The sequence below is a fragment of the Neovison vison genome, chromosome 11 (genome assembly GCF_020171115.1).
Source record: "Neovison vison isolate M4711 chromosome 11, ASM_NN_V1, whole genome shotgun sequence".
Lineage (NCBI taxonomy): Eukaryota > Metazoa > Chordata > Mammalia > Carnivora > Mustelidae > Neogale > Neogale vison.
Genome location: NC_058101.1, coordinates 4242287 through 4269653, shown reverse-complemented (window position 1 = coordinate 4269653; position 27367 = coordinate 4242287). Strand labels below are relative to the sequence as shown.

The 27367-nt window shown below is 39.9% G+C and overlaps 1 protein-coding gene across 1 annotated transcript in view; it reads left to right on the top strand.

The window, feature by feature from the left end:
* Window positions 1-27367, top strand: part of BMP2K (BMP2 inducible kinase) — a 121476-nt gene that overhangs the window by 79709 nt on the left and 14400 nt on the right. Inside the window, 8 exon segments of the mRNA XM_044225690.1 lie at window positions 3483-3586; window positions 5560-5639; window positions 10536-10696; window positions 14118-14314; window positions 15326-15424; window positions 16196-16380; window positions 18221-18378; window positions 25045-25155. Coding sequence (XP_044081625.1) covers window positions 3483-3586; window positions 5560-5639; window positions 10536-10696; window positions 14118-14314; window positions 15326-15424; window positions 16196-16380; window positions 18221-18378; window positions 25045-25155 — 1095 coding nt within the window.

Here is a 27367-nt window from a genome sequence, read left to right as displayed (position 1 = left end):
ACTAAAAAGCAGGTTGCAGAATGAAATTTAGATCTGAAGACAAATGGGCCTGTTGATCTGTGTTTAGTCCCCAAATGTACTTAGCCATAGGCCGTGCTGGAAAGCCACAGATTCCCTCTAGAGAAGCAGACCGTGTACCAAACATGTTTTCAGAGAGAATGTTTCTGTCTGGAGACTCATCCTGAAAGAAAGTCTCAGAAATTGATCCGTGTGGGTGCTTATTTATTTTTGCTAGCTAACAGACAAATCACTCTTTTCTTCCTGGAGAGGAATGAGTTATAGTAGTAGAGAGAGGTAACTAGTACAGTGCTTTTCACACCGTTTGACTGTGGTCCATAGTAAAAAGTACATGTTAATTATGACCTGGTGCACGTGTGTGCATGTACACACATGCACATGAGGCAAGTTTCATGAACTATAGCTTATGCTTACCGTAATAATGCACTCTATATTTTATAGTCTGTAAAATAAATGACAGTCGTGACCTTTTAAATTGATTTTGTGTTCCGTAAATGGGATCCGTACAGTTGGGCAAGCTGGACTGGCTGTAGCAGATGTAAACCTGCGAGTGAGAGGTCCTTCTGTTTGGTTCTGACATGATCCCGCTTCTCTCCACAGCTTGCTGACCTAATCATTGGGGGATGTTGTGCTGTGCTTAATTTGGGAGATAGGGTTACCTGTAAGAGGTACTGCTTAGAGAACATAAAATCTCAAGTTTATTGGCCCTTAATGCTTTTCATTACTATGAAAGAAAAAAATATATAGGATTGCCGGAAGGATCATTCTTTTCCACTCTAGATACTTAAAAAGCTTTTCCTAGATTAAGTCAGGCCAGAAAAGTATATTGTTGTGTTGAGCTGTTCTCTGCTCTTACAGAATTTCTTCTGCTGAACTGCATTTAGGTGTTATGTTACCAGTCATCACAGAAGGAACGACCCATTGCAGTTTCTTAAGGACATTATTCATGCTGTATGAACTTTTCTTTAGAAACACTTGGGAGAATTTACTCTTTGCCATCAATATTAGGAATAGTGCTTTTTCTTAGCACCTGGTTTGTTTTTGTGCTGAGGATACTGTGATTCTTGTAATGGATCATGTTGCTGTGTTTATGTTGCCGACTAGAAGAAAGTAGCTAAATTTTTGGCTTACATTTATAGGGCCAAATCATATGCAGCTTCTTCACTGACATCATTACCCTGTTTTGTTTTGTGGGGGTGGGCACGGGCTCTTAGTCATTACTTTTCTATTAGTATTAATTTTCTCATATACTTAAAATCTTAGAGTTTTGGGGCACCTGGGTGGCTCATTGGGTTCAGTGTCTGCCTTTGACTAAGGTCATGATCCCAGGGTCCTGGGGGTCAAGCCCCGCGTCGGGCTGCCTGCTACTCTCTGTCCCTCTGCCCCTCTCCCTGCTCATGCTCTCTCTCTCTGCTCTGTTTCTCTCTCTCTCAAATAAATAAAGTCTTTGGAAAAAAGAAAACAAACCCAAACCTCATAGTTTTGTATGCTTTTTCAGGTCTCTTATAGGAATAAATATTTATAATTAGCTACAGTTGAAATTAGATTTTAAAAACCACATAAACTTAATTGCTAGTATAGAAAAAGAAATTAAGTTTGTGAATTTGATAAGTTTCTTGTGATTTGTTTTTAAAAAAGTATATGAATAAACATTTATTGTTAAAAGTCTGTTTAAATTTATTTCTACATCATGTGCTGTTATATTTTTAAAACATTTAACATTTGTTGGTGTCAAGATCAAATATGATTTTGGAGGATAAAATAAACCTGTAGATTCCTGAATCTTCTCTGGAATGTGGTTGAATACAAACTAAATAAATAAATGTTTTTGGTTATTTACATCTAACAATGGTGACAAAATAATAATCAGTTTTATAAGTGACCTATTGTAAGTCTATAAAGTCAAGTTACATACAGAGTATTTTTCTTTTTAAGATTTGTTTACTTACTTTTAGAGAGAGAGAGAGGGAAAGAGAGTGTGCACGCATGCATGGGGTGGAGGGAGAGAGACCCCAACCTGGTTCCTTGCTGAGTGCAGAGCCTGATGTGGGGCTGGGTCCCAGGTCCCCGAGATCATGACCTGAGCTGAAATCGGGTCTGATGCTTAACCAACTGACCACCCAGGCACCCTCATGTAGAATATTTTTTAAAACTGACTTTTTAGAATCTCCTGAATCAGTTTCTAAGTTTGTACTTAGTGTCATTTGAGGCACACTGTGCTTTTAACCTAAGTTTATCATGCTGTTGGAGATGTAGAATATGTTGTTTGTTCAAATATTACTTAAATTTGAAAGGAAGATTTAATTTTTTTTCTAATTTTAATTTACCCATTTATATACGTAGATCTTTCTATACATAATTTTCTTAACAAGTTTCAGAAGATTATCTAATTGATGCTGTGCATTTTTATTCCAAATAGGTTTAAAAATGATTTGAGGGGTGCCTGGGTAGCTTGATTGGTTAAATGTCTAACTCTTGGTTTTGGCCCAGGTCATGATCTGAGGGTCCTGGGTTTGAGCCCCATGTTGGGCTCCACACTCAGCGAGGAGTCTGCTTCAGGATTCTCTCTCTGTCTCCCTGTGTCTCGCCCCAACCCCCTCTCACTCTCTCTCTGTAAAATAAATAAGTTGTAAAAAATGGTTTTGAACATTGTAAGAACTTAGAGTTAATCAGTGAATCAGAGTTAGAACATGGAGATGTCGTAACAAAATATGAACTTTCTAGTTATAGAATTGAGTGTAGATGTCAGCGTTCTTGTGAACTTGTGAATAAATGATGTAATAGAAAAGTAGTCATTTGGTTAGAAAATTATTTTCGTTAGGAAAAAAAGTCGGGTATTTCAAGCAATGTTTTAAGACTGGTGTGAAATCTGTTTCTAATAGAACCATAAAGCTCTACTCATACTTTTGAACATGATGTGAATAATATGTAGAAAGAAGAGCTTGGGTGAATATCGCTAGCATCAGTGTGGAAAGAAAGAATGTTTGGAAAACTGTTGTGTCAGCCCTGAACTACTTTGTTAAACATGATGCACAAACAACTTAATCTTTTCTCAGTGATTCAGGATCATTTGAAAATTAGTGGAGGTATTTTAGATAATAAAATAAAGACCTCTACTGTGGCTTTGCAACTTTCTTGAATAATTCCCTGGTGTTCACTAAACTCACTGTTTTGTGTCACTTTCTGAGAAGAACATTTCTATTTGTTTATTTATACAAATATATTTCTATTTGTTATTTATACTTCTGGTGCAGAGCTCTTCCGTGACCATTTTTGCTTCAGTTAATGCTTCAGATTCATGTAGAAAATAACAATTTCTATATTTTCTAGAATACGAGCGAAGTCTACTAGAATCACTTGATCTTAGAATGGAAAAAAGTGTATATTCATTTCATTGTTTTAATGTGCCCCTACATAGCTTCTGTGTATTCCATGAAACTTACCAGTTTAATCTGTTCTTTCAGGGTTCATGCTGGAACCAGATCCAGAGCGCAGACCTGACATATTTCAAGTGTCCTATTTTGCATTTAAATTTGCCAAAAAGGATTGTCCAGTTTCCAATATCAATGTGAGTAGTTTTTCTTTTTTTTTTTCTTATATACATTTATTTATTTATTTTTATTTATTTTCAGCATAACGGTATTCATTATTTTTGCACCACACCCAGCGCTCCATGCCATCCGTGCCCTCTATAATACCCACCACCTGGTACCCCAACTCCCACCCTCCCGCCCCTTCAAAACGCTCAGATTGTTTTTCAGAGCCCATAGTCTCTCATGGTTCACCTCCCCTTCCAAATGTGAGTAGTTTTTCAAGTAGGATATGAATTTAAAATCTCATTTCTTTTTTTTTTTTTTCTTTAAAGATTTTATCTGTTTGACAGATCACAAATAGGCAGAGAAGGGGAAGCAGGCTCCCTGCAGAGCAGAGAGAGCTTAATGTGGGGTTGGATCCGAGGATCCTGAGACCATGACCTGAGCCGAAGGCAGAGGCTTAACTCACTGAGCCACCCAGGCACCCCATAAAATCCCATTTTGTATGTATAGGTACATACATTTTCAGAATTACTTGTTTTATGACAAGCGGTCTGACAGTGTGTTTTATAAAAAGTCACAGTTGCCAAACTGCACCGAGGTGCCCTGGGAGCTACAGCAGACCTGGGGTCCTGCAGGATCTTTTTCCTTTTTGAGGGACACGCAGTGACCTCTGTTTGACACAGCACAAACTGCTTTTATTCAGTTGTTTGGGCCTCTCTGTTCCGTTGGGAGGTGCCTCATGAAAAATTCCTGAGAAGTGAAGCGCTCGGTAAAAAGTCTGGTTGCCTTTGGTATAAAGAGCGTAGCTGTTGTACATGGAGAGCCCTGGGTTCAGTTCTGTCAGTGACTGGTTTTGTATGTTTTGGGGAGTTACTTACTATCTCTTTCTTTTTCTGTGAAAATAATACTTATATGAGGATTACAAATAATAAATGTGAACCCTGTGCTTCATCCTGGAAGGTGTTGAGTTGGTGGTAGCTAGCATTATTCCGAGGCTTTGAGTTCGTCTGCACAGTGCACCTGATCCCAGCACATTAACTCTGTATGGCAAGTCTCTGCCGATTTTAATAAAGGTCTGTGCTCATCACTGACTTTAAGCCAGTTTCAGCTTTTTTTTTTTCTTTTAAAGATTTTATTTATTTATTTGACAGACAGAGATCACAAGTAGACAGAAAGGCAGGCAGAGAGAGGAGGAAGCAGGCTCCCTGCTGAGCAGCGAGTCTGATGCGGGGCTCGATCCCAGGACCCTGAGATCATGTCCTAAACCGAAGGCAGAGGTTTAACCCACTGAGCCACCCAGGCGCCCCCAGTCTCAACTTTTAAAGATTATTCTGGCTCTTGTTCAGATAGGTCTTTTAGGTGTATAAAACTTCGTCCATTCCACTAAAAAAATAAGGAAGTTTGTACTATTTCTTTTTGTTTTTTGAAGCTTCAATGTAATATATTCTCTGTTGAAGCTGAAAGTGAGGCAGTTCTAACTTAGTCATGAAAGTAGGTTGATTTGACATTTGTGGATTTTTAGCTTTTCATTCAGCAAATATGTATTTGGGTGCCTGCTCTAAGACAGACAGTAGAGAGCATGTGTTTGGTGACCTTTACGAGCGGTGTGAGGAGCGTATCTGCAGGAGAAACCGCACTTCCCTCCGCTCTTGGGGTTCGCTTCTTTTTCCAAAGTCCTTTGGAAAATAGTCACTGATTTACAAGTATACTGTAATCCTTCTTTTAATATGATATTTACCGGTTTGTAAAGTGGATCTGATGATGATGTTCTGTTTCTTTTCCAACGGTGTCTGTGGAACATGAATATGAAAGTGACATTTGGGGAGCGTGCAGTGATATTTGCAGATTAGATCTGGCAAATACCTGTGAGCATGTCGTCAGCATCTGAGGTGCAAGTACTATTTCCTTGATAGTACTTTTCAAGGGTATAGCCATGCTGGTTAAATGAGACTTTCTGCAATTAAAATGAAAACGAAAATGAAAAGTTTTATTTTTTTCTTCCAAGAATTCTTCTGTTCCTTCTGCTCTTCCTGAACCGATGACTGCTAGTGAAGCAGCTTCTAGGAAAAGCCAAATAAAAGCCAGGTAGGCAAAGCTGTGCTGAGATCGGAAAAGACCTTTTTTACGAAGTGTATAGTTCCTTTTTTAATTCTAGCTAGTATCGTTGGTTAGATATCATTTTCACACATAAAAAATGTATGTTCTTTACTGCATGTGATGAATAACTCAGATAGCAACTATAAAATGAGCTTTTTTGCATTAGGTATGGGGTTTGACATCGATCTTACTCGAAATGCTCACCCTTAGCAGTTAGGAAGTGATTATGCAACAAGTGATGTTCTGTTGGGTCATTTTGAAGGGTGTCATTATTCCATCACACGGTAACTCTCTTGAAATTTTTGTATTGTGTTTATAGCTAGTATTTTTTTTTTTTAATTTAAGGAAAGAAATGACTTACAGAAAACTAGAGTATTCTAAATTCATATGTTCTTTTATGTGTTCTAATACATATTTGGAATATGTATTGCTATGTATAACTTACAATGAATGGTTATAACTAATTCTTTTAAGGCTGATAAAGAAGTATAATGTTTTAAATTATCATTCATAGTTTTTTATTGTGCCGATAAGTTTGATATGTATTATGTAGGTTAAGATGTGTGTCTGATCAGTGACTGAATTAATGATTTTTTATACTATTTTTGTCTATAAAAGTTAATAAACAGGATTATAATTTAGATTGTCAGATAATATTGCATGTGGGGAGATATCTTGGTCACGGCTTTTTTTCCCCCTTTTCTTAAAGGTTTCTTTATTTGAGAGAGAGCATGAACACTCAGGTTGTGGGGGTTGGAGGGTGGCAGAGGGAGAGAGCGTCGGAGAATCTCAGACTCCCCGCTGAGCAAGAGCGCATCTCAGGGCTCTGTCTCAGGACCCCTGAGATCAGGACCTGAGCTGAAGTCAGGAGTTGGACACTTAACTGACTGAGCCACCAGGTGTCCCATTCAGAGCTTTTTTTGTGTTTTACTTAGGTAAAGATTTTATTTGACATGAAATACGTAAAATATGTTTATTATGCACCTGTTCCATGTAAGAGATAGATCCTGGAAACACAAAGAAAAAGGAGCAGTGTTTATTCTCAAGGAGCCCGAATTCTAATGAAGATAGACAAGAGAACAGTTACATGTACAGATAGTGCGTTACACAGGTAGATGCACGCGTAGCTGCTGTGCAGCTCCGAGAGGGGAGGGAGGGAGAGCTGGGAGCAGAGAAAAAGCTGCCTCTCCCTGGGGCTCTGGCTTCTGCTGGGTGGACGTGATGGGGAGGGAAACGGCAGCAGACAGGCAATTTGGGCAGGTAGAAGGCCCTTTGTCAACGTGACAGGCTGAAGCATAAGGGGACAGAGACGGCAGTGGTGGGAAACGGTAGCTAGACGCCGTCCCGAGCAACTTGGTCTCTGTGTCACGCTGAAAAATTTGGACTTGGGCCTTGAAGCCGGTGAATTTTCAACTTTGCAGTCCGCTCTACTATTTGGGACTTCGTGTGAGATGTGTTGTTATAATAATAAAAAATAATTTGTTGTTTGTAAATTGTTAAAATATCATTTATGAATGACTTTGTTTAAAAAATGCTTTCAGTCTAAAAATATTATCTTCCTTCACTTGAATTTTAAAAATACTCTCTCGAGTAAGAGACTGAAGGAATAAGTTCCATCTAACTTTCGAGAATCTTCTTTTTTTTTTTTTTTTTTAAAGATTTTATTTATTTATTTGACAGAGAGAGATTACAAGTAGACAGAGAGGCAGGCAGAGAGAGAGAGAGAGAGAGGGAAGCAGGCTCCCTGCTGAGCAGAGAGCCCGATGCGGGCCTCCATCCCAGGACCCTGAGATCATGACCTGAGCCGAAGGCAGCGGCTTAACCCACTGAGCCACCCAGGCGCCCTCGAGAATCTTGTGACCGACTGTCTCCTCCTCTATGGCACAGCTGTAGTTCGCAGCTGCTGTTAGAGTCGGGTCGATGAATTCCCATAGGACATGTCAGTTCAACTTTACTGTGGTCTTTAAAATTTTATTTATTTATTTATTTATTTATTTTCTTTCTTTTTTTTTTTTTTCCCAATTTATTTATTTTCAGAAAAACATTATTCATTATTTTTTCACCACACCCAGTGCTCCATGCAAGCCGTGCCCTCTATAATACCCACCACCTGGTACCCCAACCTCCCATTTTTAACAATTTATTTGAGAGAGAGAAAGAGAAAGAGTGTGAGCGGAGGGGTGGGCAGAGGGAGAGAATCTTTCAAGCAGACGTCCTGGTGAGCTGGGAGGGGCTGCCAGCTCCAGCCCAAGACCCACGACCTCATCATGGCCTGAGCTGGAACCAGCAGTCGGTCCCTTATCTGACTGAGCCACTCAGGTGCCCCTGTTGTGGTTTTTTAAGTAATTATTGTGTTAATGATGAAATCTGTAAGAAAGTAGATACAGATATTTTAAGAAGCATGAGTCAAGTGAACAAAAATGATGCTTTGAATATCTCTTTAACCATGACAGAAGTCCTAGCTATACAGTTACAGGCAAATGAAATAGTGCAACTAAAATTCACAGTGCTATCCATGTTAGGTTAAATCTGTACATTACATTAAAAAATTAGGTTCACTGGTGCTTATGGTCAGTAATATAAATTTTTTCTTTATTGACAGAATCAGTAAAGTACTTGAAAAAATTTAAATATGTATAAAACCTAATTAAAAAATTTAGTCCTTTTTTTCATGTAAAAGTCTTCTTGATGGGGGACAGGGGATTGGAGCAATCTTTAAATAGCTTGTATCATCATTTACATGTTTTAGAGCTTCTGCGAGTATTCTCCATGTACCCCGCCTTTACTGAGGGACACAGCACACTGGTTTCCTTCTTTCTTAAAAGCTCTTTTCTACCTCCCTGAAACCTGCATCTGCTCTTGGGACTGTTAAACATGGGAGACTTGTGACTCGTGTCTGAACATGGGAAGATTGAGAATTACGGTCCTGGCAGATGGAAACACGAAAGTATTTTAAGAGGAGAGAGTCTGTGTTTAAGAGATTGTTCAGGAGATAGGGAATAGGAAAGACAAGGCAGGAAGCAAACAGCTTTGTCTACTGTAATAGGGCAGATGAGTCCTCATGGTGGCGGTGTTACCAGTGATTACTCTGTCTTTTGTTCGAGGCGAGTTTGTGTCTTCATGTTGCCTAATCTGCCCAGGCATTTTCTTCCCATTTCTGCACACAGAACGCTTAATTTCTTTTTTACTGTCTAATGAGCGTGTGTTTATTTTTATCCTCCAGTGCCTACCTGAAGCCTTCATAGCCAAATTAGATTAAGGGTAGAATTACTCTTCTATGAAACTGTTGACTGTACTAGCTTGACACTGGTTATTTTTACTGTCTTGTATTTATTTTATTGTATTTTCATGAAGGCATATCATATCTTCCCGGGTATACTGTAAATTGTCTGAAGATGGTATTGTGCTATGGTTGCTGCATATCAGTAATTGTATAATAGGTCTTGGTACATTGGTAAAATACATTAGGAAACGCTACACTAAAGTCTGTAGAACTTTGAACATGCTTTTTAGAGGTTTGCTGCCCTCGTGTGTTGTGAATCTCTACAGAGCAATTTATAACGGGAGCAAGGCAGGGCGAGGCTTGGCCCATCCTTTCCACTTAATAAAGAATGGATAGGCAGATGAAAAGACTGTACAGGATATACAGTCCCCAACTTGATCTTGGGAGTACAGCATTGGTTTTAGTGTCATATCTGTAATTTGAACTCAGTAAGTACTTGATTATCATTACGATGAGATACAGTTGGTTCTATGTATACATGATAATTTTATTGCCTTTAATTCAGTCTTCATGACTTGTACTATAACCCATCCCATCCTAAACATAAATGTCATTTTTAGAAAACCGCACACATAGAGTGTATTTCTGTTACTATCTAAAATCTTCGATTCAGTTTCAGTTCTTTTCTCTCTTACGAAGCTAGTTAAGAGGCTCCCTCTTGTGGTATGCACAGACGTAAGGGAGAGCCCTGGATCTGTACGGTTACTGTATATCGGACATTCTCCAAATGCAGCAGATAGAACTTGGTAAATCATGAGTGCAGACTTTCATTTCCAAGTCTTTGGAAAAGGTGCTGAGGGAACTTGGTGAAGAGATTTTATGGCAATCCTGTTGAAAAGTGAACATATGATACTATTAGAAAGTAATTGAATTTTTGTACTGGATTTATAGAAAAAATAAGTTGATGAATATGTGAGTTAAAGATTTCCCCTGGCTTTTTTTTTTTTTTTAAAGAAAAGAAAATGTGTCCTTTAGTGTTCTTGCTTTCAAAACTATGCTTACCATTTTGACCATCCCTGTCTGTGGCCTAAGCTAAGTTCTAGTGAGGAAAATGTTGCATAATTTCCATTCATTGTTCTAAGTAAAGCATGTTGAAGATTCAAGAAATTGAATGTGAACAGGTACTCCACTCTTTGAAAGTTTTGGCTCTTTTGTGAGCTCTGGAAGGCAGTTTTTTCTTTCTTGATCTAGAGTCTAAGCTAAGGGAAACTGTTATTTTTTGTTTCTTGTTTTTTATTTTTCTGACTGGTTTAGAGAATTGGCTCCTGATTCTGTCCAGAACCTTATGAGAAGGTTTCTGTTTGTTTCCTTTATTTTGTCTCTTTAAGAGCAAGCCTGTATTCTTTTTCTATCTGCTTCAGTGACGGACTGTGAATGGTAGCAGAGCATACTGGTTTAAGGAAAATGGTTAGGTTTATTTTATTTACTTTCCTACCTTTCTTAAACATTTAACACTTGAGAATAGAGAGGAAGAAGCCAAGAGGACTAATATGATTGTCAGTAATAATTAAAATGCATCTGCTGAAATAGAGCCTTTATAGACAAATACTGAATTAGAAATAATCCCAGGATTTGGAATGAAATAGATTCTTCTGTTGTAGAATAACAGATACCATTGGACCAACAGAAACCTCAATTGCACCAAGACAGAGACCAAAGGCCATCTCCACTCCTGCCACTCCCAGTGTGCTGACCATTCAGAGTTCAGCAACGCCTGTGAAAGTCCCTGCTCCTGGTGAATTCGGGAACCACAGACCAAAAGGTAATAACAGCCCTGCCAACCTTGTCACCTTTATAGTTAACCTAAACCTTATGGCTTGATTTCCTAGGAGTGTAAATTACTGGCAGCTTACTCTTGTGAAGCAGGTCACTTAATGCTTAAGAAACTTTCTACTGATGTCTGATAAACTCAACCCATTGTTTTCTTAAAGTTGTAGGCAAAAGCGGTTACTGGTAATATAATAGTTTGGTACAAACAAAGCTTCCATTTTGCTTATCCATAGAGTCTTCAGCTAGTAGGGTTTGAGGTTGGTAATAAGGTTCAGGGGTATAGACATTTCTGTGTTGTGTTGGAGGGGGTTGAAACTCTTGTCTTAAAAAGTTGTCTGTCTTTCCCCTGCGTCCAGAACCCTGGTGGAGGAGTGTGTCTTGGGTCCTATGGAGAGCACGACACAGAAACTGTCTTCTCATCTGATTTGAGAAGATTTATTTTTCTGATCTTAAATATCTTCAAAGCATTATGATACAGTATAGGACTTAAAAAAAAAAAATTCCCTAAGAAAATCTCTAATATTAGATAGTGAACTTGTCCTGTCAAGGGTCTGGGGTTATAACCGGTAGGCTCATCTCAAGAAAACACTGTTTTGCACTTTATTTCATGATATAGCTGTTTTGCTTTAATGTTAAAATATTTTAAATAAAGGTGTTTTCAGCTAGTATACTCTAATGGTTAAGAGCCCATACTTGGAGCCTCATGAACCTGAATATGAGTTCTGTTTTTCCCATTTCTTAGTAATGTATGTTATAGAAGTTCTGGTACCTGTCTCATAGCATTGCTGTGAGGATTACATAACTGCTTAATATAATCCCTTGCCACATAATATGTCCTTAATAAATGTTAACTATTAGCTACTATTACTGTTAACTCTATACTCAGGAAAGGGAATGTTTATGTTACCTGATGTGTTGCTGCATCCTTCTATCATGACCAGGCTTACCAGATGGAGGATTGTTTCATGGAAAAGGGAAAATAGGGGAAGTTGAAACCTTTTGTGTCTGTTTCTTAGCCTCATTGTTCTCTTTTGTAAAATGAGAGTAAAAGCTGTTTTTCCTGTTACAAGAAATCCATGACAAGGTGTGGGGCATCTGGGAAGGTTCTGTTTTGTAGTAAGCATTCAGTGTTCGTTCGTTCGTTCGTTCTTTCTTTCCTGCCACTTTGGGTTGGCGATCCTATTAGTCTTCTCTATCATATATCAGTGCCCTCCAGCCAAAGAGCACTAGGAACACTTGTATTTGAACAGATTGGGTTTATTACTCACACATCCTGGGAGTCTGTGGGAGTGTCTCAGTTAGATGCTGTTTGAAAGACTTACTGAAGGATTTGGGCTTGTTTTAGGTATTTTGGGGGAAGCTTGAAGGAAGTGGGACTTTGCTCTGGATTGAATGCTGTCAGGAAGTGAATATGATATCATAGGTATTTTGATAAATCTTACTTCTCTAGAAGGAGGGAAGCCAAAGCCTCACATTTTTCGGTGTCCACGCAAGCAGCAGTCAGCCATAGAGCAAGGCCCCACCTGGGAGAGGTCTGGTCTTTTTTTGGCTTGGACAGTGTTCCTGCACCTGGCGGTGTTCAGATGCAGTGACGGAGTGGTCGCGCTGCCCGGGTCCGCCATGGGGACAGGAAGCCTCCTCTGACGTGAGCGAGCGTCTGAAATTGTTGAGTAGGAGCTGTGAGGGTCAGGCCTGCTCCCACGGCAGAGACTGCGTTTCTTCTTGTCATGCTTCCAGCTTGAGTTGAAAAAGCAATATTCCTTCCCTCCTGCCATGTATGCATCTTTTAACATGTCTCCCCCATTAAATATTATACGAGAAATGACCCACGGATACGTTCTTTAAGAAGATTCAGACGGTATGGTAGTATTCAGGGAAAAATATTAAAGTCTCCGTTATTTTCTTCCGTGGAGTAAAACTAGCAGCAGGTTAGTATGCATTTCCTGGGTGTATAATTTTATGTTCTTGCACGCACCTGTCTGGGTACGAAACACTTAGGTTGTGTTTAAGGTAAAGGGACTCATACTATACCTAGTTCTCTGCAACTTGATTTTTTTTTTTTTTTTAACTCTTCTGCTCAGGAGAGCTTTGCCCGTTAGTGCGTGCACATCTACCTTGTAGTTTGTAAAAGGTAGATGATATTCCGCAGTGTAAATGTACCAGTTTATGTAACCATTCAGGTCATTTCCAGTATTTAGAACATCCTTAAAACAGACTGTTGATTTCCACGTTAGACCGTTTTCCTGAGGAAGATATTAAAGAGGAAACGCATTTAAAATCTGTCAGCCGCCGCCGCATTGCCGTCCAAAAGGACTTAGATGTTTACACTCTCAACAGCAGTGAGTGTCCTTTGATTCTTACTTTTGCCAATACCTGATAGTATTGGTTTTTTAAAATATTTCCCTTTTGATAGGTGAAATATCTGTGTTTTTATTTTAATTATTGATTAATACATACCACGGTTTCACGTTTACGGTTTCCATGTTTTCTTCTGTGAAGTATTTTTCGCAATTTTCTGTGACATCGCTTTGTTTCTGTTTATGTTTTATGCCCTTCAGATTTTGTTTTTCCGTCTTCTGAATGTGAGTTCTTTGCCGCATTCACGTAAGGGGTCTTCGCGTCCGGCTCGGACGTGCCCGGCGAATTCGCGCCGCTGCCCTGCGGCGTCGTCCGGCCCGTGCGGGGCCCGGAGGGATCCGTGTTGCTTTCATGACCGACGCGAGCGCGCCGTCCCCACGGACGGCCGTTCCGCTGCTGCTCGGATTCCTCGGTGCTCCGTGGCCTTGGCTCGAGAACCGGGGACTCCTCTTGGCTTGAGGCGACGAGCGAAGTCGCGGTCTGTGAGGAGCGCGGGCGGTCGGCGTCACGGCGGGCTCCGCGGTCGCGGGCGGTCGCGCGAGACGTCAGGGTCCTGCAGAGGACCCGAGCTGGGGGCTTCCGTTTTAATACTCTACCAAGACGGAAGGGCGCGCTTACAGGGCAGAAGGAAGCCTGTGAACCGAGTGGAGGCCTTAGAGGACAGCGAGGAGGGACGGGGGCTGACGCTCGCCGGACCGAAGAGTCGCGGCCGGCGGCCGGGGCCGCGTACACGGAGGGAATCGCAGCGGCAAAGGCAGACGCACGCGAGCGCGGGGCTAGCTGAGAAGCGAGGAGCGGGACGAGGCCGGTGGGCTCGAGACCTGAGGGGGACGACGCAGCGTTTCTAAGACGTCGACTGGCTCGGGGTCGTGGCGCACGCGCGCCCGTTCGCGGGCCTGAGCTCCGGAAACCCCGCGTCGGGCCGTGGGCTCGTGTGCACGCGGGACGGAAGAGGGACCGGCCTTGCCCGGTGGGGCTCAGGGGAGCGGGACGAAATGCAGCCGTTCTGTTGAACTCTTGAGTATGTTAACCTGCGTTTTTGAAACCTCTTTTAGGAGCCCCGAGACCCGGCCGTGGCCCCGAGCTGGCGCTGGGTCAGGGGCCCCCGCAGCAGCCCCCGCAGCAGCCCCCGCAGCAGCCCCGCGTCCTGCAGCAGTTGCAGCAGGGGGACTGGAGACTGCAGCAGCTTCACCTCCAGCACCGGCCGGCGCAGCCGCCGCCGCAGCTCCTCCAGGACGCCTACGGGCAGCAGGTCACGCTCCACTTTCTGTACACACGGGGGGGGGGGGGCACCGGGGACTCTGGCTCCAAGGCAGCCTGCGCCCCGTTTGCACACGAGTGAAGGAAACGCATTTTCCTTGCCTTCGTGAGATTCTTTAAGAATCTCCTGTTGAAATAGGTTGCATCAGGACTTCATGAAGCCAAGAAATGTTTGGCCACTGGGCATTTTGAACAAGCATGGCCGTTTACGATGAATGTCATCTTTTTCAGGTTATGTTTTGAGTTAAGAAACAGCTTAAGAATGTCATTGTTGGAAAGGTGGCATTTAGGCTCTCAGACATAAAACTGTCTCAGGGTTTTGTTCTAGGTTCGCCCCTGCCCTCCCAGGCCTGGGTTGGGCTGTGTGTGTATGTGTGTGTGTGGAGGGGTGGCATTTAGACTTGGAAGGGACGTAGACAAAAAATGACCTTAAGTTCTGTTCTGCACTTTGCCTTATCAGAACCTGCAAATTTCTAGTTTCATTTAGCTGTTTCATATTTAATGACTTGTCACAATTCCCTCTCTATCATTTCCTGAAATGTGTTGAGCCCAGTAAACGCATGGCACCTCTACCTGGGGGGCTCCCTCTCCTGGTCTTGATGCAGAGACCCGGAGCAGAACAGTTAAATGGAGGGTGCCGTTGCATTGCTGGAAGGCGTCGTGGAAGGGGAGATGGAAGAGGTTGGGAATTTGCTATGAGTCCTGGACCCAAATCATTTCAGGGGTTCTCGTCAGCGGGGAAGTGTGTTCAGGGTTAGTTTTCTTCCAAGCACCCTTAAAGTGCACTGGGAATGCAATTCCAGTGAGCACATGTAAGTTATAGTCAGTTATGGACTAGGGTTTTTGTACATTGGTGCTTGGACTCCTAGTACTGAAATCATTGTTATGATGGTGAGCTCAGTACTAAAAAATATCCCCCAAGCCAAAAAAAAAAAAAAAAAACCCGATGGCACAAAAAAGGCTTGCCTGATATTGATGAGTTTCTTTGTTTTTTTCATTGTAGTATCAGCACGCAGTGCGGCAGCAGCAGATGCTGCAGCAACAGGTTTTGCTGCATTCCGTGTATCAGCCGCAACCTTCTGCATCACAGTATCCTGCAATGGTAAGTGTTTTGTAACTTCTAGATAGTTCTCTCTGAGAATACATTCCAGTGTGGGAATTCCCAGTGTGAATGGTATTATTCAGAATTTAATTATTCAGATTTGACTCAAGTCAGTTAATTAACACATTCTTAACAAAGCCAGTAGTGTGTTCTTAAGCAGTCTGGCATTGGTCTGATCCGTAGCACCTGAACTTGGAGCACTGTAACTGACTGATGATATTTTTCTCTTACCTCGTCATATAAGGGAAATGATCTATTTCCCATGGTCTTTTGGTCATATGTCTCTTTCATTTGGCACATGTCTGTTGAATAAAAAAATAAACTCAGTGCGAAATTGCATTTGCTTCAGAGCAAATTTATAGCAATTGCTGTACTAGTGGCTATAAACTACTCTCTTGTCTTTTTCTTAGACTTTTCAAAGGTAGATCTTTGAATCCTGTCAAGTGAGCCTAACCTCACAACTTTTTTTTTTTTAATTGAGGTATAATTGACATAGCATTCTGTTAGTTTCAGGGATACGGTGTCGTGATTTGATGTTTGTATATTTTGCAAATGATCACCGCCATACCCGCAGCCAGGCAGCCTCTTAAATAGACTCCTGTTTACGGCTGTCCTGTTGGAGTCGCAGACGGCTCCTCCGCGCGCACGCTGCTGTTCAGGCCGCTGACTTCGCTGCCGGCGTGCAAGGGGAAGAACGTAGTAGGCAGGGTGGTGCTGACCGGGCTCCAGTGACCTCGAGCCCTGTCTGGGGAACGGCGTCTCTCGTTTCAGGTGCAGCAGTACCAGCAGGCGCTCCTGCAGCAGCAGGTGCGAGCTCAGCGTCCGCAGCCCCAGCCCCAGGCTTCACCCGAGTTTCTCACGTCCCCTCAGGAGTTCCCGCCAGCCTTAGTTTCCTACACTTCTTCCCTCCCAGCTCAGGTTGGAACCATAGTGGACTCCTCTTACAGTGCCAACAGGCAAGTGTCTTTCCGGCGAATGCAGAAGCCGTGATCGTGGAAGTGGGTGTGAATGCGGAGTGGAGTCTCCAAGTGGCTCCTGACTTGCGAGCCCGTCTTTTTGCTAAGTCTCCCCTTTTCTCGCGCTAGTGCCTCTTCCTGACCCTGGGGATCCCTGTCCTGCCTTGCTTTTCCATCAGTCAGGTCTAATAATTGCTATTTGCAGGTGAGGCTTCGCAATATCTAGCAGCATTTAAGGCTAAGGAGATTAGTGGCTTATATGTTAAGACAGTCTTTGTAATTTAAATAGAAACAAAGCCCTAACAGGCTACTTTAGTAGTTTAAAAAAAGGAATCCTTGTAGACAAGTTAATTTAGCATTGTCTTCTTATATATATTATTACTTTCAATTAATTTGATAATACTCATAAAGTTTGTCTAATTTGGTTTAATTCAAAGAGGTGCAAAAAACAGTAATGTATCATTTGGTTCATTTATAAGATCGTGCAAGCTTATTACAACCACAGCCTGGTGTATTTTGGTTATTTAGATATATTGGTTAGAGTTATTTTTCATGGATCATGCATATTGAACACATTACGGTAAAGAACTATGCTGTCAATTTTCTCAAATTCAGATTTGAATTGGGGAGTGCTTCAGGATTTTATAGTGAAAAATCTGTTGACCATTATGAATATTTCCCAATATTTTTAGATATGTAGGAGGAAGTAGTATTAGAACTTTGATTATAGGAACGCTGAAGAAGTTCTCATATAATATTATTTCAGTATATGAACGTTAGTTGGGAAAAGGTGTCTGCAAGCTTCGGCTAGGACTTAAGCTTGAGAAAGTGCAACATCAGTAGCATACTTATTCAGTGAGCCTGTTGAGAGGGGGGTAAGATATACAGTTTGCTGTAGTATACCTCCCAGCCTCTGTGTGTGTGTGTGAGTGTGTGAGAGAGAGAGAGAGAGAGAAAGACAGGGAGAGAGGAAGGGAGAAAACATGGATTTATTGAAGTATTTTCCTAAATCAAACATTTAGATGCAGGAATTAGGACAAGTATGTCTTAAGTGCAGAGCAGGGCATAAGATCAGAGGCTGGTTTAAAGATCCAGATTGGTATTCGCCAAACTACCTGTTATTTGCTTACTCTAGTATTTCCAGGCTGGGTTGAAAGAGAGTTAACCAGGGGTTCTTAAGAAATCATTAGACTCTCACCTTCTCTCAAGAGCCAAGAGGCCTAGTAGATAACTTTCATAAAACAAGAGGTTCGGGCCTCCAGACTATGTGGATACTTAAGATACAATGAATTATTTATGATGTAGAAAATAACCCTCATCTAGTTTTAGCTAATTCATGAAGCACTCCTTGGTAACTATGTAGAGAACGCCTCTGTAAACAGAGAGTTGTCACGGTGTCTCAGCAGAGCCGGGACGTGGGACCGTTTTATTCCGTGGTGATTTCAGACGGATCCTGTTTGACATGGCACCCGAGTATCACTTTAGGGCTACTCCCTAGGATCATCATAATACTAAGTGCTGGTTTCTTTTTCTAGACACCATTCTCTTGGCTTTTTATGTATTAAGTAATCTTCTCCGTAACCCTATGAGAGAGATTGAGTGCCTCCTGTTGTACAGATGAGGAAGCTGAGACAGAGAACTTAAGGAGCTTGCCCAAGGGTACACATCAAGGCAGTTCAAATCCCAGGGGGGTTGTCCCATCTGTGCCCAGATCTGCCATCTTTGTCATCATAAAAGCTTCTGATTTTCCAGGTTAGTTAGGAAGAATGAACTAGGGCACTTGAGAATTTTGAATTCTAATGTTTTCTCTCTTCTTTTCCTTTCTTAATTATTACTACAGGTCAGTCGCTGATAAAGAGGCAGTTGCACATCTTCCAAGTCAGAGGAACGTCAGTAACCCACCTGACATGTCGGGGTGGAACCCTTTCGGAGACGATAATTTCTCCAAGTTAACGGAAGAGGAACTGTTGGATAGAGAATTTGACCTTCTGAGATCAAGTAAGGGACACTTGAAGGCTTATTTTGCTTCACAGTAAAATCACAGCTCTATAATTATTCAGCAAGGCCAAAGACTGTTTTGAGGTGGTAAATAGAAAATTCTTTTTGCGCATTTGAGGGCAAAAATCAGGCCGTCTTTAACTTATAGTGTCGAACTATGTTGTGTCCTTTTGAAATCAATTGCTTGATTAAACCCAGGATTGCTAGTAACATGCTGATTCCTAGCACTTAAATACTGCATATCTTTGAATGTTAAATTCAGAATATCTCTAAAACATGGAAAATTGATACTTAAATGAAAAGGGAGATATCCGAATCTTGCTTACTAATCATTTTGCAGCTCTCTTTTCTTGCACATGCAGTAGAACACACTGTGGGTCTGAGGTGCCCTTTGAAAGTGCCTGAAAGAAAACATGGGCTACTACATTATGTTAATGTTCTGTAATGCCCTTTTAATGAGTGCTGACATAAAAGGGCTGCTTTGTTGTCCTGATATGGCAAAAGTTAAATAAATTATTTTCCACTTTGAGTCAGATATCTCAATGTTTTTACTTGGAATCTTTGCCTTTTCTTAAACTACCTACAATATATGTCAAGCCTTACCGCACGCATTTTAGAAAAGCTCTTTCTCGGAAAAGGGAAGTGTAGAATGTTTTGAGGAGGTTGTAAAAACTCACTTCTGGAGTCTAGATAATTTTCAGGTTTCAGAGCCTTGTACGCGTGTGCGCGTGCGGGTGTGCATGTGCTTGCGTCTCCAAGTGTGTTTTCCTGTGTCGCATGTGAGAAGAAGGTCCTAAAGGGCTGTCATCATAGTTCTGAGCTTCTCTTCTCTTGTAGGCAGCTGGCTTTATGAGAACAATTATTAGATGAGTTGCTTTATTCCCAAGTGATATATATTTTATGTAAAATTTATAAATGCCCTAATTCATGTAAGAATAGTTGTTTGAGATTTAAATTTGTATTTTACATATTGGTTATATGACTATGAAAACTTAAGTTGATGATTAATGCATATATAAACATGAGTTTTGAACCTTTAATAAAGGTTTGTCAACTTTGGTAAAACCAAACTTACATCATTTTATTAAAGAAAGTTTTTTTTAAACCACGACTTTTTTGTTAGGCATTTTTAGTATACCTTATGTTGAGTAGCCTGAAAAGCTAAGTTCTAAAAAAGGAAATAAAGTATCTCTTTCTTTTGGGGGGATGGCAGGGTGATATATGGGTTATAACCAAATCAATATAATTTGTAGGGTTATTTTGAAAGCAAAAGGCAAAATTAAAGTATTCATTTTAATGTGTTCCAGGATAGTAACTGAGGGTTTGCTAAAGCAGTTTTCTACTATTTGGGTAAAACTCGTCCTTTTTCTTTTCTCTCTTTTTTTCTTCTTCCCATCAGTTATGGAATGGGTAAAATATTCATTTTATTTTGTACCTTATAAATAAAAATATGTCATTCTAAGCTCCATAGAATTTGTAACGGTAAGCAAGTTTTATTTAATTCGCATAGGGAAGAATGGCATATAAAATATTCATGTATACATAACTTCATAAAAATTGGGTTTAGCCTGTGAAACTCTTAACCAGCTATTTGCTTTCAGACTTCAAGGTCAGATAACGTGTCATTTTTGTGTGTATCTCTCACACATGTATGTGCCAAAGAATTTAGATTTCATTGCATGCTAATTATGGAAAGATATTAATTTCCAGATGAAAGTTCAGGAGAGGAACTTCTCTGAAGGTCAGACTTGGAGCAACTCAGCTATTTGGGCAAGTGTCTAGACGAGCTATTGAAATCATTTCCCTGTCAAAAGGCTGATGTGCTTAAATTGACATCTAGCACCAGAATTCTCAACCTTGGCAATGCCATTTACCTAGGTTGTAATCTCAATAGGTCTCTTAACTGTCTCACTTCCTCACTTACGAGCTGGGTATAGTGATGCCTATCTCATAAGATGATCAGGAAAATTAAAGGAAATAATGTCTTGAAGGAATGTGGTACTCCATAAATGTCACTTCCCTGTTCCTCGTCTTCTGTGTAAATCTTTAGGCTCCAACTCAAGGTTATTGCCCTTTAACCGGCATTTAAAAATTGTATCTAAACTATCAGGTTTCTCAGCTGGCAATTAGAAAACCAGATTAGAAGGGGCTTTGTGGGTGGATGACATCAACAGCAGAAGTGACATATGACAGCAAGAAAGACGATGGAAATTATCTGCCTTCTCCTTCATAACTGATAGTCGTAATAATGGTGCTCATAAAAGGTGAAATGTCTTTATGAAAGTTTATAAAGAAATCGTTAATATATAGAGTGTAGTTTAGAAAGGTTTCTTCCCAAAGTGTAACTTAACTGTCCTATGTTCAGTCATCTTTAAAACAGTTCTTCCATTCACAAGCAGTAAGGCATCTGATATTCGATCCCCTTGATGGGGGCTAAATTACCTGCGGCATGAAAAAAGGTCTTTCGGAACCGTAAGAGTCTCGGTGGAAGACTGACGGTGTAATGGAAATGAACTTTGGTCATTACTGGTTGTTCTTTTGTCCTTCAAAACTTTTTTTGAATAAGATAATTATTGATGCATTTGGAATAGCAAATTTACCTTTTATCTCAGCACAGATTTTGTCAACAATTTTCCGGAGTCTTTTCTGAAATAATTTACATTAGGTTTCTGAAATGCTCTCCAGTGAGAAACAATACCTGTATGTATGGTCCTTAAAAATACAGGCGTCGCGCATGTAATGATTGTTCAGAAGAGTACATTGCCATTTGAGTTTTTATTTTTAAGACGGGAAACATTATTTAATAAAATGAAAAAGGATATTGTGTCTAGGAAATATTTTACATGTTTGTATTATCCAAAAGGTGACTTAAAATCATAATATATCTTGACATACCAGAATTCTAAAATATTAGTAATTGTTAACAAAAAATGGTTTTTCAGTGATCTTTAAGAAAACAGTTGTTGATTCCATTCAGAGACCAGTTAGCAAAGGGGTTTAACATATAAAATAAACCAGATTCTTGCTTTTGCTTTCAGTGTAATTGAATATTATTTATGGTTCAGAATTTTTCATCTGTTCTACTTAAAGTCAAAATATTAAATCAATGTAAGTTGATCTCAATGACATTTTTAAAGTTTAAAAACTTGTATTTTTCTTTGTCTTTCATATCAAAACTTCCTGATTAGTATGTAAACTTTAGATATCTCACTGTGATAAAATTTAATATATTAAACACTAGATTACAGGTGTTTGCTTTGGGAAACTTTTTAACTTGCCTTTGTTCAAATAGTTGTGTAGCTCTACATGCTAATTAAAAGTAATACTTCATGGAATATTATTTTTTCTTAATGATGATTGTTTCTTTTTCAAACTGCATCACAATAACTGAAAGGAAGAATAGAAGAACCTAAAGACTGTGGCTGCTTTGCAAATTCTACTGAATGTGTTGCTTTTTCTATGAAGCCACAGAAAGAAATAGATGTAAATATCTGTATTACTTTGTTGTAAAGCATTAACTCTCACAGCTAATTCAGGTGTATTGCTGTTCCTTTAGTGCAGAATAACAGAACTTTTCAAATAGAATAGTTTCAGAAGTATCAGATGAAGACTATACTTATAAAATTTATTCATTAGCCTTTTTGGCTACTCAAGCCATTATCCAAATAAGCTACGGAATTAACTTATTAGAATATTTTATTTTATTTTATTTTTTTAAAGATTTTATTTATTTATTTGACGGAGAGAAATCACAAGTAGATGGAGAGGCAGGCAGAGAGAGAGAGAGAGAGAGAGAGAAGCAGGCTCCCTGCTGAGCAGAGAGCCCGATGCGGGACTCGATCCCAGGACCCTGAGATCATGACCTGAGCCGAAGGCAGCGGCCTAACCCACTGAGCCACCCAGGCGCCCCTATTAGAATATTTTAATTTTCTGATGATATTGTGGAATATAATTTGACTCTAGGATTTTTAAATCCTTTATTTTTTGCCATCTGTATCAATGAAAAATCCTGAAAAGATATTGTCTTTATTCACCAACACAGTTCTTTTGGGAAGGCGGGAGGTAAGTCTCTTAATATTGGACAAATCAGGCTCTGGTTTTGCTCTAAAGTAAAGCAGTGATTTGAAAATGGAACTTAAATTCATTTTAAGAGTGACTGTATTTGAAAAGTAGCTCTTATACCATTTCATTAGTTTTTAATTATAGGTAATTAATAATTAAAAAAAATTGATATATGTATTTATTTTGTATTTTGTGCCCTGGGACCCAGATTATCCTGTGAACTCTAGAAATCTAGATGATTTAACAAAAGTCTGCCTTGGATAAATTGATCCTCTGTTTTGTGAAACAGTGAGAATGTGATTCATTTTATAGCGAGTTTATTCTGATTCCCATTTTGAAATAATTGGGGGAATGAACTTTGCATAGAACAGTGTCTCCATATTTTAAAATTATGGGACTCACTATATAAAAAATGTTAGTTTATCCCCACATGGTAATGTTTGTATTCTTACTCTAACCACACGGTGCTGTTCTACATTTATGTGAACTGAAACCATAACTTGTTAGCGATAATCTACCAATGCATGAGGATTCAAAGAGCCTTAGTGGTAACTGCATTTTTATATGCTGGGAACCGTTGGTACAGTGCTGTTTTTTTCTAAATCTGGGGAGTATGTTAAAGTGTAGATTTCCAAAGCCCTGCTCATAAATCTGATGCATTAGGTTTGTGGTGTAGTGCCCAGGTAACTGAGTTTTATACAGGAATCCTAGCAATTATACTGCAGACGGTTTAGAAAGGAAGTTTGGTCCTAATTTAGACCTGAGTACCCACACATACTCTCTTGATTTTCAAGAACGAGGGATCTTGGATATTGATGTGCTGTGGCTATCACTCTGAGATAGTCTCTTCCATTTGTCCTTTCCTACTTCGTCTTTCCTTTGTCCTCACTTTCTGTCCACATCAGAATTTTCATTGTTATCCATTACACTGTTGGATTTGAAAAGCAGCTCTTAAGTCTTGGAGCTTCTGTTTGTGCATAAATCAGTCGTCAGATATGTTGCCTTCTCAAAATGTTTATCATTTATTATATTACCGATGAAACTTTAAGTAAAATTTCAGATAACCCAAAGTTTCATGTGGATATTACATTTCATGTGGATATTAGTTTTAGCCATAAAAGCTGATAAGTATGTCCGTTGTCATAAAGGTGTTTAAAGAATTGTCCATCACAGTGTCTTGGGGATATTATAGTCACCAGGGCCTCGCCTTCTCAAGAGTGTGTCCCTGACCGAGCAGTATCACATCACCTGGAAGCGTTTGAAGCGAAGCTCAGAACCTTCCAGAGCTGTCCAGTCAGCGTCTGCATTTTAACAAATGCACGGTTCACTGGAACGCACCTTCAGTTTGGAAGCACTGTCCTAAGGGATTGCTGCTTTCACTTGGGGCTTTTTGCTTCATTCTGAAGTTACAAGTCATTTTAAGGGAATTCTAATTATATTTGGATTTTCTCTGCCTTCCCTGCGATGTCTTAAAACTCAAACGAAACCAGCGTAATTGGCCCATAGAGTTTCTTAAACATGAAGGGTGTAGTCCTGGGAGTGCTTAAAATTCCTGAAAACAGCAGAATGTGAAAACAGCTAATAGTGTATGTTGGACTGCTAAGAATCAGAGGCTAGGGAGACAGCTCACGGAGATCGGGGAGTTCCCGCCGATCGAGTGCCTGTGATACGCGGTGTCAGAGCAAAGAAAGCTAATCCGTACCGCGGCTGCTGTCCGCACGCGGCAGGACGGCTTCTGCTGGAGTTCGAGCCTTTGCCCCAGTGCTTCCCTGGTCCGCTGGGCTCTCCCTTTGCTGCTTCCTTGACATCTTTTCTCACCTGGTCCCAGTCGGAATCTCTGTTTATTACTATGACTGGTGCCCACTCCCTTACTCCCTTTCCCCGGGACTGCAGTTTTCTCTGTAGCTTGATTTGTAACATTCCATATATACGTCTCATTGTGCTCACTGCTTTCTCTTGGTTTCTCCACGCCAGCATATAAACTCCAAGAAGGCAGGACTCTCTGTTGTGTTCCATGTCACCGGCCCATTGCTTAGAACAGTGCCTGGCACACGCTGGGTCTCAGATATCCGCGGGATGAAGTATAAACTCTGTCATTAGGCTTTTCATAGTCTCTGTGTGTATGTGTATGTGAATGATTTAATATGCGAAATGAACATCAGTGTAATAGTTAATTTTTATTGCTGTTGAGAAATAAGATTTGCCCATTTTATGAACAAATGACCATTTGCAATCTTTTTTCCCTGAGTATTTTTGGGAGAAAATCTTCCAAATAATGCCTCTGTTTAGTAAGCTGCGTTTAAGTTTAGGGTCCAGTGTGTTACAAGTTGAAGAAAACTGGGGATTTAGATAAAGCAGACTAAGTTACTTATTGGGTTAATGGTATTTGTGAAATCTGGCGCTGAGATGATGTGAAGCTTGCCTTTGTAGCAGCAAGTATCTGTTAACTCAGGGCTACCCCTCATCCTAGTACAGATGAGCTCTGACTGATAGTTTTCAAAAAGGCTGTTGCTTTGTTTAATTTTATTTATACTGTTACCACTTTTTTTTTTTAATTTGAAGACCGTTTTTATTTTATTTCTTTGTTTCATCTTATTTTCGCAGACAGGCTCGAGGAGAGAGCACCCCCAGATAAGAATGTAGACCCACTTTCCGCTCCACATAACCGTCCTCCGGAAGATCCTTTTGGTTCTCTTCCTTTCATTTCTCACTCAGGCAAGTTACATATGCAACATTGTCATCATTAAAAATACACGCGGAAACAACAATAATAAAAATAACAATAAAAAAAACCCTTATTAATATAAGGCCAAAGTAAGGATTAGGTGTTAGGTGCAGAAAACGATACTTATTTTTACCTTTGCTGCCGCAGTCTTCCGCACAGTCTTCCTTCCCACGGGGTGATTCAGGTGTGTCTTTTGGCAACATAGAAAAATGCTGATATACACAGTAGAGCCGTAACTCTCTCTTTCTCTCTATTGTTGGGTATCAGTGAAACAAATCCATGCATGAATATCTCTTTTTCTATATTTAAAATACATTTAAAGATCTTTTTATGCTCAGCTTTTGCTTAAAAATCCTGTATTTTCCTAGTTTATACATTCTCTTTTGTAGTTGTATTTGAAAAGTATTCGTGATTTTGTATCATGTTGCTCTTCATATATCCTCACTTCAATTTCTTTTTTTTTTGCTTTGATTTCAATTTAGAATTTAAATATTGTTATTACCATTAAAAAATATCTATAGTAGTATTTTCTAAGTAATCCCCCAGCTGGCACCGTCAAAGATACTCGGCTGGAATAGGGTCCTGCTTTGTTGTAAATGTGTGTATGTGTTTCTAATGGAAAAAAATGAGTTTGATCATAGAAAAAGGAGATATATTAGAAGAAATAATGAGTCGACAGATGGTTCTAGCATTCTTTTCCTAATATTTCTCACTCAGGCACATTATGTTTATGTAATAAAATCATTACTGTCATTTAAAAATGCACCCAAGTGAGAAAACAAAAAATGACACACCTTATAAACAAAAGAAAAACTTATAAATAGAAGTTTAATAAGATATAGGTGTTCAGGATTTCTGATGACTACATCGAGGCAGTGTTAATAGCTTTTCAGTATTTAGATTTGGTTATTCAGGATATGCACAAAAATAAATGGAGTGTCTACATATTTTCATGTTCTATGTTTTACTCTTTGCCATTTATTGAAAACAGTCCATTTTGTTGTTATTTTCTGCTTGCTTCTTTCAAATTGTTTCTAATGAATGGCATGACAACATTAGTTGAGTAGGGAAGGCAGTTTACTGTTTCTACTTAATCTGTACACATGTACTCCCTCACACCCCCAATGCTAATGCTATTTCTTTTTTCAAATGAAATATAATATCTCAAAATGGTCATTAGAAGCTCTCAAGAATGTAAGTATTGGGGGCGCCTGGGTGGCTCAGTGGGCTAAGCCTCTGCCTTCGGCTCAGATCGTGATCCCAGCGTCTTGGGATCGAACTCCACATCGGGCTGTCTGCTCAGTGGGGAGCCTACTTCCCCATCTCTCTCTCTGCCCGCCTCTCTGTCTACCTGTGATCTGTCAAATAAATAAATAAAATCTTAAAAAAAAAAAAAAAAAAGAATGTAGGTATTGATCTGTTTGTGGTTGAAAATGGTTTCTTTACTGCTGGCTCTTTTTTAGGCCCTTGAAGGGGTTGTATAATCCTTTTCAGGTTTGCACGTATCTCTGCAACTTTCCTGTTCTTTAGAAGTTTCTGAAAGAACCCTGGAGAAATGAAGACTGGAATCAGGGCCTAGAGTAAGCCTCAATGATTGGCCCTTTCCTTAGGTACCTTTGTTTTGGGGTTGGCCTAAGATTTTTATAGTTAGAAATAGGCTCACAGATTTTAGCTTGATTGCTGTCACTGTTAGTTTTTCTTTTCACTGTAGGCATTTAATTTCTCCGTTATATTTTAAACTTACCAAGGGTGGAAAACGTGCATTGTCTGTCTTTGAATCCTGTTCAGTTGTCAACCCAGTAAGTATCTAATAACAGTTTTTGGGTGTATGATAAAATTCTGACTATTCCTAAAAATTCATACTCGTAAGTGTTAAGAAAGTGACCTTAAAAAATGATCTTTTTTTTTTTAAAAGATTTCACTTATTTATTAGACACAGAGAGATCACAAGTAGGCAGAGAGGCAGGCAGAGAGAGAGAAGGGGAAGCAGGCTCCCCGCTGAGCAGAGGGCCCGATGTGGGGCTCGATCCCAGGACCCTGAGACTATGACCTGAGCTGAAGGCAGAGGCTTAACCCTCTGAGCCACCTGGGCACTCAAAGAAATGATCTTTACCCTAAAAGTACCCCTCCAAAAGAACCTTGTTAGATTTAGTGTAACCATGAGCATTGGAATGGTTTGGTTATGAAGAATTGAGTTCACAG